The sequence below is a fragment of the Periplaneta americana genome, chromosome 10 (genome assembly GCF_040183065.1).
Source record: "Periplaneta americana isolate PAMFEO1 chromosome 10, P.americana_PAMFEO1_priV1, whole genome shotgun sequence".
Lineage (NCBI taxonomy): Eukaryota > Metazoa > Arthropoda > Insecta > Blattodea > Blattidae > Periplaneta > Periplaneta americana.
In genome coordinates, this window is record NC_091126.1 from 91,062,258 (window position 1) to 91,074,615 (window position 12,358).

General features: G+C 34.1%; 1 protein-coding gene across 13 annotated transcripts in view; it reads right to left on the reverse strand.

The window, feature by feature from the left end:
* The window catches only part of Cadps (calcium-dependent secretion activator 1), a 942,652-nt gene that overhangs the window by 256,556 nt on the left and 673,738 nt on the right, over window positions 1-12,358 (reverse strand). For 11 of the 13 annotated variants that reach the window (XM_069837913.1, XM_069837916.1, XM_069837915.1 and 8 more), the window contains exons 6-7: window positions 9,213-9,292; window positions 4,895-5,046 (exon numbers count right to left, since the gene is read on the reverse strand). In XM_069837913.1, coding sequence (XP_069694014.1) covers window positions 4,895-5,046; window positions 9,213-9,292 — 232 coding nt within the window. The remainder of the gene's footprint in view (window positions 1-4,894; window positions 5,047-9,212; window positions 9,293-12,358) is intronic. The other 2 variants (XM_069837911.1, XM_069837919.1) reach the window with 1 other exon arrangement.

The following is a 12,358-nucleotide window of genomic DNA, read 5'->3' on the forward strand; positions in this document are numbered from 1 at the left end:
CCCGGTGCCGGTACGAATTTTTCTCGTATTAAATGGTAATAATACACATTGGCTACTTCATAGTAGACGTGTAATATTCAATGAGGTGGGCGAGACCTCATACTTAATGAATATTGATTTATTACATTCCATGGATTCAATAAAATTAATAGCTTTTAGTATAAAATGTGGATTATTTATGGGAAATAATGTTATTAGAATTTCCAAAATCCGACACAAATTTTATTGTTAGTTCCAAAATCCGACATATATTTTATTGTTAGTTCCAAAATCCGACATATGCAATAGTTAGTTCCAAAACACGACATGTTCATATTTAATAATCTAATAACTCTTACAAAAATACATACTTTTAGTTCAAACATGTAATTTTATCCTCAGCTTTACTATTAAAGACTATTATAAAAATTTCCTGCACATCTCAACACTGGAAATACTACAGATAGTTTTTTGGCTTTTTCTCTAAACCACTTAGAAAGCAAATGTCGGGTTTTGGAACTATACACCTCATATTTTCTCTTTCTTCCACTCACTGGAATTCAAAAACTAATCAGCAACCTAATTGTCATATCAGGTTGAGTCTACTGTCAAAATATTTTCAGTTTGGAGGGGTGTTAGGATAGTTGTAGGCTATTCAGTGCAGTCACAGTTTTGGACCTGAATTCTCATTGTTTAAAATGTTCTATTTCTTCCCTCTGCACGTACTTCTCTCCCCTCTCTGAATTGATTCTCCTACTGGCACATAACTGATTTACTGAAGCTACCACGTGCGGAAACAAGAATGGGCAGCTTCAAATTTCCAAAAATTTCAAAGCCAGCAGCATCTTAACAATTCAACAATGAACACATACTGAACCATATTTAAGTGATTATAATACGCACATTTATTTTGACAAAATGTTGTCTTGAAAACTGGGATACATATTAATTCGCACTCAAACACTCAGACTCTAACAAATTAAAATTAATGCTTTATTTATGTTACACGAGATAATGGTAGGAAATAACTGACAGAAACAGCCAGTGCGAATTCGTGTTTCCTTGTCTCCTGCGCACTTTTCAATCGTAATTTCTCGTCCATTTTTGACAACAATTACTAATAAGGGTAATATTTTTAACTACTAGAATGACTTAACAATGGTTCTTTTTATTTTATTTTATTGTGATATTTTATTAATACAACTCTCAACAATTGCGAGTCTTTCATTAAACCAAAAGAATTCAGCAACAAATTACTGATGAAAGAATAGCATGAAGTTGGTCACTGTCAATCAATGTCCTGACACCAACCCAGACCTGTTGATCGGAAGTTACAGTTTCTGATACTACAAGTGAGGATGAATGTGATGTATCGGTATAGCTAGAGGTTAGGGAGTGCCTTTATAACTTGTCTTGATAATATAATTTTAATCTTGGGGATTTTTAGCACAGGTGCGTATATTCGTCAGATTTTTTTTCTGGATTTTAGGACAAAAAATTGATGTGCATATTACATAAAATGGCGTAAATACGGTATTTTCGCGTTTTTACATTTACACAGCAAACCTAATTTTGAGCAAAATTTAATTAGAATGTAAAAATGAATGTTTTGTACCTCTCTGGATTTAAAATACAATCGTGTAAGTGAGGAAAATGTATAACTGAAATAAATTAACATCAAAAGTACAGGAATTTTGCCGGGACTTCAGAAAAAATGTGTAAGTTAGAAATGTAAAAATGAAGTTTTATTGTATATACATATTCACATTTAGTTGGACAGTCAGGAATTTAAGCCATAATAAAGAAGCTGACTTTGAAAAGAAATCACGGAGAATGCGTGGACACTTCTCATTTGACTGGAAGTATGATTTCAACCCATTAAACACAGCTATAACTCTCTGAAGAGCAGGAAGCAAAGATATCCATCATGTTTTGGTGTGGCTTACTAAAGATCTGTACTGGTACGCACCTCTGCAAATTCGCAAAACTCTTTCAAAGACTCAGTATATGTTTACACCATTACTACTCCCAAGGGAACCGTCATTGGTATTTAAAGACTTCATATTCTCAACATAGTACAGCTCTCAAGGTAGATACAGGGCTAATGGCCACGTATTTTACACTGTATGACTGTTAACATAGACCTTAATTCTGACTAATATTTCCGTCTTTTAAGATAGCAGAATATGATGATATGCTGGCACCTGGTGAGATTATTTTTAAACGTAATAATATGGTAATGAGAGAAGTAGAACCAGAGACCTCTATTCCACTATAAACTCAATGTAAGACAAATTTTACGAGTAATATAGACCTTTATTCGGCTGCATGCTTCATTTGTAGATTTTGTAGAGTATAAATTCAACATATATCAGAAGACAATCTGCAGTCATCTGGATGCTATCATGCAGCACACAAGCACCACATCCAGCTATATCGGTAGGCTATCCTAGTATGCTCTTTGCAAATTTATTTTGCAGTCTTATGAAAACACTGTTTTTTTTCCTTTTCGGTCAATCCCACCAACATTTTTGTTCATGCTGTCTACTGCAAAAGCAATTACTCCTCCATCACACTGTACTCAATCAAGATTTTCCAATATAAATAATTTGATTTTCTGTAGTTTCATTTGGAAGGTTTGCATCTATCATCAATGAAACATACTTTACAGAACTGAGCTTGACTGGAAACATTTTCAAGGCACGTGGAAACAACACATATACAATGATTGCTTCGTATTTTGTTCTGGTGCAGGAGAATTTGTTTGTGAACAACAGAAGACGTACAGTCCACTGACTAGAACTGTGATTGTGAAACAGAATGATAGACGAAAGTGCCTTCCTCGGCAGCTAAGTCAACTTCTAATACTTTCACTTTGCAGTCTTGAAAAACGTCGTCAATTTTGTACTCGAAGTTAAGGTTGAGAGTGAATCTTTATGTTTCTTTCTATTAACATGGTCTTTGATATCAGAGCGACCTCCATATGCAATTGAAATCATTACATGACAAATCATACATTCCACCTTACCGCTAAAATTAGTTCCCTTTATAAAAAGAAAATGTGAATTCAGTGCATCACTGTATATACATTTTAGATATGTTCACTATAAATTTAAAACTAAAAATCTACATTTTTCTATAAACAATTTTAACACTTATATATCACTGATTAAAATTCTGTCTTATTTACCGTGTTAATATTTAGGATTTACCTTGCTTGACTAGTTTCGAAGTCTTGTGCTTCATTGTCCAAAGCCTAGTGGAGAAAACCAGAAGATAGCGCGGAATCTTCACTAGGCTTTGGACAATGAAGCACAAGACTTCGAAACTAGTCAAGCAAGGTAAGTCCTAAATATTAACATAGTAAACAAGTCAGAAATTTAATCAGTAAAAAACTACACTCAGTGCAAGGTTAATATACACTAGTAGCGAACAATTCACTGGACACAAAATAAAATTGGTCAGCACATGGTCAGTGTCAGATATAGAATAAAGCAGTAAACTCCTAGAAAAAAAATTTATGAATGAATATTTAAATACTTATATAGCCACAATCATGCTATGGTATGAAAGAAAAATTCCACAACCTCCAGCAGGATTCGAACCTGCGACTTCCTGTACTCCAGTCAGGCGCTCTACCAACTGAGCTATCGAGTTCGTTTCACGCCAAAGGCTTGAAATTCTCCTCTCATACCGGCGACTCTGTTATAGAGTACTGTCCATAGCGTCTGATCTAGTCAGCACTGCTTATGGGTGGAAAGAAACATTGTAAATGTTTACAAAAAAAATTTGTTCCTGTCAGTTGCCAATTTAATCCATGGAAAGTAACAAACTGTTGCAAGAACCTCGAAGGCTGCAACTGAGTATCTCTTGTAGAAAATTGGCATTTGCATTGCACATAAAATTTTGTTATATGGCGGCAAAAATCTAAATCTTCTAGAAAAATGATTTTTTCCCAGTAAAAGTGACCATTCATAAAAAACAGGATATTTGTTAGTCCAAAAAACTTTCTCGAAACACTGGGACAATTGTAGAAGCTGGGAGTGTCCCAATAAAACCAGGACATCTGGTCACCCTGCTTAATATCCTTATGTCATAATATATCTGACTCAGAATCCAAAACCATTTATGCGATTTTTCCAAAAAAAAAATCTACACCAATCCAGATGCCAAAGAATATACCTTCTGCTATTCCTTTAATGAGAATACTGTATTATTAATATAAACCTAAATAATATCTTAATGTTTGCTGAAGCCAATCTAGTGAATGTTTATTGGTATTCAGTTTTTTTTCTAGGATACTGCTATCGAAAAACATGTTAGTGACATCAGCAAATAATGGATGGAAGATCATTAATAAATAATAAAAAAATAAAGGATCCAATATGAAACGTTGGGGTACCCCATAATCAACCTGAGAACGATCAGATTTCTCTGACCCTATTTTCACGAATTGCTCTCCATTATTTAAATAAGATTTCAACCACAAATTTCCAAGGAGGATTCCTTGGATGAAATTTGAGTTGCATTTTCCACATTTTCTGGGTCTGTTAAATCAATCTTTGTTCCAACTATGCTTCATTTCATTGTCAAAGTATTTTCAAATATATCTAATTTTCTATATGGTACTATTCGCGTCTTTATAACAAACCAGTCATAGCTCAGTCAGATGACAAAATTTAACCAAAAAGGACCTACATTCTATCCCCGGCAGTTTCTTTGAAATTGATGGTGGATATAGTGGCTTGGGCAGATTTTCTCTGTATATTTTCATTTCTTTTGCCTTATTAGTGCTCCATTACTGTCACACTGTCTCTCAATGTAGTATATAATTTAGATGGAATTAATACGAATTATAACTACTTTTGTATGATAACACTTTGATTGCGTTGATTTATACTGGTATGGAATTTACCTGCAAGGCATTGAACAACAGTTGATGTTCAAACTTTTTGACTCCCAGAATTTGTTGGAACATATCATATAGTTGCTCCTTTGATAAGATGAGCTCGCTGTTCAGGGACTGCTGTTGCATCCTAGATGGCCTCTTCGAGTCCTCGTCACCTACTAGAAGAGGGCTCATCACAACAACTGATTCAATACACAAAAGTATTTCAAATTAATATAAAGCCTATCATACAATGCGAACCGAGATAATTCAATAAAATGACTGGATACAGACTAGAAAGACATGGTTTAGATCCTCGGTAAAGAAACTATGTTAACTTTTGTTTTCAGTGACTGTAAGTGATAAGTTACAGACGTCACTTTTCAGAAACTGCTACAAATATGTCCCTCTGTAATAAAAGCATTTTTTTCTATGGTGAAATTTGATAATTTATATAAAAAAATAATCTCTAAAATTTCACCACAGAAAATATTTTGTTCATTGCAGAGATACAAGATTTTGAGATCTGAAGTGTATTTTCTGAAAATGGACATATCAGGTTTTGGAAGTTTGCTCTTCATATGTTCACTATTTGCACTTGTATGCAACTTCTGTTACAATTTATTAGGCATTCTCTTACAATCTCAAACTAAATAAAACAAATGAAAATCATAGATATCTATTCAAATGTGATGACCTACAATACAGTTAATATATTATACCTAATTTAGAAACAATTTAGCAGAATTTAATTGAAAACCTCCTCAGAATAAGGATATAACTAACAAAACTATAATTTTTCAGAAGAAAGGAAAATACTTTCAGGGACATATTTCATTATATTCATTAGCAGAACCATTTAGCTAATCAAGCATACAAGATTATTCAGTTATTGTATGCACTAATTTATTGTTATAAATGAATGCACCAAAATTATTTTTCCCACCTAAATCATGTATTTCAATAATTTGATGTTAAGTTACATCCTTTTTCGGGGGAGGCCTTCAGTTTTTGACGAAAAAAATATGGTGGAACTTTTCTCCTTTCTAGTATGTGATGTTTGTACTTTTCTAGTAGTACAAAAACGTTCAAATACCTCTATGTTAAATATCAGACAGTAAAAGAGCAACTGTTGAACTGTTTATTCGCGTTTTCCACTTCTACCAGTTGGTGAATTTTCTCAGCTAACTTGGTTAAAGTTACCTTAAAATGATTAAAGTAAGATCGAAACTTGAGTCCAGGGGAAAAACTGACAAAGCACAGAGTTCTGATGTTTATCCAACTTATAAACATTTAGGAAGTGGCCAATGGTCTTGTTTTGCCAATTTTGCTATTTATCCAACTGATGTTACAGCAGTCCACCATATATTTGCATAAAAACTTTCAAATACAGAGACAGGGAAGAGATAATACACATACACTAATCATTACAATTTGCTCCCTTAGGCAGGTACAGTACTTACTTTCCAACTGTCTAATATATCTGTGTGACCACACACAAAGAGTTTTAAGATATCCAAGACCAAAAAGGGGCATAGAAACGTATACCTTTCAATATGCAATCAGTTACTACTAAACGAATTTTCATTTTATATGTATATTCTTTTACAAATTCATTTTCAGAATCAAATTTAACATTTATACTTGTCATTTCCAGACATAGTCTTTACTGAATTTAAGACAATTATAAAGGATATTTGATTGAAACTAGTAAAGATATAATTAGATACGTTGAACTCATAATTCCTATGTCTGTAGAATTCAAGATTATTTGAGAAATCTATTTTCACAAATGAATTTGAAGCTGGTAGACTTCAGCAAAACTTATACATCTGTAAAAATTGTGCACTTTATTGTGGACTCTTGAAAATTGCTACTAATTTACTCTAATATCCAGTTTATTATAATTTTATCACTGAACTATAAGTTTCAAAATACTGAACAATTTAATTACATTGATTAAAGTTCACGTTAACACTTTGTTTGTTAAAAACATAAAATTACTTAGTCATATGTTACAAAGTGTTAGAAATTTTAATGAAGATATATACCTTCGACAGACGGCCCATTTCGATGTTATGTCACGTCTTCTTCAGTGTCTCCTGAACTACTGGTGATCTTGAATTCTGCAATGTGCATTTGTCGATGGTAGGGGTAGGGGTGTGTTGCTCTTATGGTGGGGGCTGGTTGTTTGTGTGTTATGACGTATCATGACGTCGAATAATGTGTGGGTATTGAACTGTAATTGTGTGTTAAGTATATGTTGTGGGTATGTTATTATATGTTTATATATTTCGTATTGTTCTAGGATGTTTAACTGTGAACTTTTTGGTGTGATGTGTAAAATTTCCATATCTGTTTCTATATTATTGTAGTCATGATTATTGTTGATAATGTGGTCTGCATAATTTGATGTGATGTAGGGTTTGGTTATAGCTTTAATATGTTCATTATATCTTGTGTGAAAGGATCTTCCTGTCTGTCCTATGTAAAAACGTGGGCAACTATTGCATTTTAGTTTATAAACTCCAGTTGAATTATATTCATTCAGAAAACTAAAATACAAGATAGCATACAAAACAAATAACACAACACAGAAATATCTAAATAATCACATTAAACATTCAAATAAATATAATTCAACTGGAGTTTACAAACTAAAATGCAATAGTTGCCCACATTTTTACATAGGACAGACAGGAAGATCCTTTCACACAAGATATAATGAACATATTAAAGCTATAACCAAACCCTACATCACATCAAATTATGCAGACCACATTATCAACAATAATCATGACTACAATAATATAGAAACAGATATGGAAATTTTACACATCACACCAAAAAGTTCACAGTTAAACATCCTAGAACAATACGAAATATAAAAACATACAATAACATACCCACAACATATACTTAACACACAATTACAGTTCAATACCCACACATTATTCGACGTCATGATACGTCATAACACACAAACAACCAGCCTCCGCCATAAGAGCAACACACCCCCATCCCTACCATCGACAAATGCACACCGCAGAATTCAAGATCACCAGTAGTTCAGGAGACACTGAAGAAGACGTGACAATGTCGAAATGGGCCGTCTGTCGAAGGTATATATCTTTTTTAAAATTTCAACACTTTTTAACGTATGATTAAGTAATTTTATGTTTTTAATTTAATTACAATACCAGACAGAATAGACAGAGAACAAATAGAGGTTTACTAACAAATTTCGAGGCATTGGATGAGCTAAATGATCCTTAAAGCATCATGTTAACGAATTGTCTAAGATTACACAGATAAATGTTGACAAAGTCTCATGACAAGGTTTCAAGGTAATAGTTCTGAGACAATAACAAGGTTACCAGCTGAAAATATTTTTAACTATGACGACAGCAACATCTCAGAAGACCCCAGAAAAGCTATGATATTCAAGAAGAGAGTTAAATATCCGACAACATTACGAATCTCTATTTCATTCTTGATGTGTACTGCCAAAGGAAATTGTGCTACTGCCATATGTTTACAAATCTACACTTTTTCTTTTACCTAGAGAGAAGGAGATCCAAAAGGAACTCCATTATACACAAAACCATGCTGAGCAAGATGAACATGATACAACAGAACTATCCGTGATTGGTTTATCATCTCCCATGAAAGAAAGCTCTTATTGATGATGATTTTGATCTTGCTTCACTCAAGAAAGGCTTCAAATATGTGAGAGGAACAATATATAATTTCTGTGTCTTCTGTCTCATGAAACCCATCTGTGTCTGGTAGTTGATGCAAGCTTTTTCTCATCAGCTGAAAGAAAAGCCAGTTTAAAAAAATTCTCAGTTGTTGAAAAAAATGTTTGTTCCCGAAAATTTTCAAACAACTCGTTGATGAACTTGTTAATATGAACAAGAATATAATTAGTGCCTTTGAAGTCACAGGAATCATCTCGTCTCTACACCACTTGAGGAAATATGCATTTCCAAGTATTTTCAGAAAATCCACCATACCATTGTAAAAAAGATCATAATAATGATACTGAAGTTACATATGAAGACAAAGCAGGAAGAACGCTTCATGTCACATAACTGAGCTGCTGAGATAATCCCCAGTTTACGTGGACATGAAGCATTCTTTCCCATAGCAGCCAACTTTTGAAGTGGCTTTTCATACAACTCGCATCATTTTTTTCGTTTTGTAGTTCAGGCACATGAGAGTGTTCATGCTAAACCATTAGATGGTAGCTTCATCTCCTTTTGCACTGAATGTTGATATGCCGTGTTTATCCCGCTTGGTCTTCATATAGTCCTACATGGAACAGCACAGAGTTAATGTATACCTTTAAAAATGCAGTCAAATTTCGCCATCCAAGACGTAAGTACAGTTTCCTTGCTAAGCCCATCTATCTCTGGAAGCGATCTGAAATAATAGATCAATATTATACAGCAGAAATAAGTAGAAGAGGCATAGAATTTGTGCACAGAACTATCCATAATTACACAGCAGAGACGTTAAAAAGTGTAGGAGAATAAAGTTCCATTTAGAGTTCCATCAAATAGTTTTTATATTTGTTGTTGCTATTATAGTTTTGAATCTTCTAAATACCGTATTTTCTGCAATACCCCGAGCACTTTTTTTCCCAAAACATACAAGTAAAAAATATGGGTGCACGGCTTATTCAAAATGAGGTTAGTAACTTTGCCCAATTTTCCTCCCACGCAAATTCTAAGGTGGCAGCACATGCCATTATCTTCCCGCATGGGTATTTCAATTGTTAACATTGTTAAATGGCGTTTGGATTAGCAGTACGTGTGTCAGAATCTGATAAGTGTATAGTTTGTGTGTCTTATATTTTCAATGGAATCGTGATGCATGTGCACGCAAATCACTCTCTCTTCTTGAAGAGAGCTTCAAAAAGTGAAGCATCTCCATTCAGCTGGACGGAACAGAGGACGACTGTATATAGAGAAGTGAGAGTGAAGACAATGCTCGGGAGACGATGATGATCGTGATGACGAAAATAATACAAAATTAAGTAGTTAATAGTGAGAGCAGGTACTTATTAGAATAAATCACATAGTCTCATACAAATTAAAGATAGTTAATTTACTGACACATGCTATTAATGTTGCATGATATCGTGTAAACGGCCAATTAAGCAAGACAACTGACATGCATGCAGTGTGTGCACATAGGATGTGTTTGAAATGTGTCCTGTTCGAGGATAAAATTTATTGTTAACTGAAATGTATTTGAGTTATTTGTTTTTCATTTATCGTGAATATATTTGCTGAAAATTTTTTTTTCTTTTATCCCTTCCAAAGGTGAGGTGCGTGGCTTATTTGAGAAAATACGGTAACATTTCTTATATATTAGAAGCATATTTACTATGTATACATGAAACCCCTTACAAAATATACAACAAACATGTTCGGTTTAAATGGTTTTTAGGATGTTAAGTGACCAGAAGAGGGAACAGTTGTACACCCTATATGTACTGATGGCAAGAAATACAGATGATTTGAAGGTTTTGATACAAACTGCTTCAAAATCCAAAAACATGTTAAAAAGTCTCATTTCCTACATAAGGATTCATTACTTCATTATTTTATGTATTAATTCCTAGGAAACTAATTTCATATGAGCCAGGTAGTAAAACAATATTACAACCATCCATTTACTGAAGACTTTAATAGGTATAAGGGAAATTTTTTACTGTTTTTAGTCGGCTATTTAATGATGCTGTCTGAACTATATTAGGTCATTTAGAGTCAATGAAATTAGTGATAGCGAGATGTTATTTAGCAGAATGAGGTCAAGAATACACCATGGGATTACCTGACATTCACCTATGAGTTAGGGAAAGATTCGGAAAAAAATCCAAGCAGGAATTGAACATACATGCGTGCTTAGCTCCAGATCAGCAGGAAAATGCAAATGCACCTACTGCCTACACTATGCCTTTGGCTATTTTGGTAGTGTAATCTGATAGAAACAATCAAGAGCTGCATAATCCTATTGGAGGACAAGGCATAGTCAGATTTGTAGAATCCCAAAGACTGAAGTGGCTAGGACACTAGGGCACTGCAAAAAATTTTTTTCTTAAATTTCCTAAGTGCACCCCAGCCATGTTATTACGATTATGGAAACATACTTGTGTACAAATTTTCAGGTGTTTAGGTCATATTTTGACCCCCGCCCACCTCAATAATAGCTTTTGCTATGAGGTGAAAACTGAATTACTTTTTCCTTTACAAGTTGTAACTAACAATGAGTGAAGATATGGAAAAGCAATCACCTGAAGGAATGATCTGACTCCTTTTGTCCACACCAAACTGTCCAGTACTTAGAAAAGATGATGGAGAAGATCTAAAAGCGTGGCTCATAAGGAATTTACTACAAGATCTGACACCGAAAGAAGGATCTCAACTGCTTTCCAATGTGGATGTGCTTTGTTTCTTTGTTTTTCTTAATCGTGGTCCAATGCAGAAAGATAAGAGAGATGATGTTATTGAATATGTTATTTTGAAGATAGAAGAATTTTGGAAACTCTTTGGTATTCCTGCGATGCATATGAGAGCTGGACATTCCAAACAAAAACTCAGTAAAATAGAAAATATGGAAAGACTAGCGGTACTAATATCTGGTATGCCAGACTTTGAAGAAAGTAAACTTCTTGGTATTCTGGTAATTACAAACACAACAGGTACAGAACAAGCAAGAGCTACTTTTGGTCTTGCAAATGAATGGGAGCTCTCTGATAACGTGAGATTCCTCGTTTCTGACACTACAGCTTCAAACTCAGGATGGAAAATCGGAGCAAGTGTACAGCTCGAAAAATTACTGGACGAAAACTTGAGAGAATCTTTTGTTCAGTTCACAAGACATTGTCAGGTGAAACATAAGGTCCTGAAAATGACAATTTCATTCAATTCAGGGACTCTATTTGGAAAACTATCAATACAGAAGAAAAATTTAAGACCATACAAATCAAGGACAGGTCACTGAAACTCATAATGGAAAATACAATTCAATTACTGAAGAGAATACTTTCCACCCCAAATAGAAATAACTTATTAGCTCGTGCTGATTATCGGGAGTGTGCTGAGCTAATGTTAGTTCTGGGAGAAACACCTGAATGAGGAATACACTGGCTGAAACCTGGAGCAGCTCACAATGCTCGATAGATGCCGTCCATTTTGTATCCAGCAAAGATGTTTGCTTTCAGTGCTCAAGCAGGATATGACAAGATCATGATCGATAAATTAGAAGCACTATGCAAATTCTATGCACTATTCTATGTTGAAAAATAGTTCTCTTCATCCAATGGTGCCGATGCAGTCTACAATGATCTGAATCTGTGGCATGACTTGATCAAATACCGCAAGCACAATCTTCAAGTTGCTAATGCAGCCGTACAAGCCATGGAAAGACACGTGTGGTATTTAACCAAAGAGTGTGCTGTGTTCTCCCTATTTTCAACCA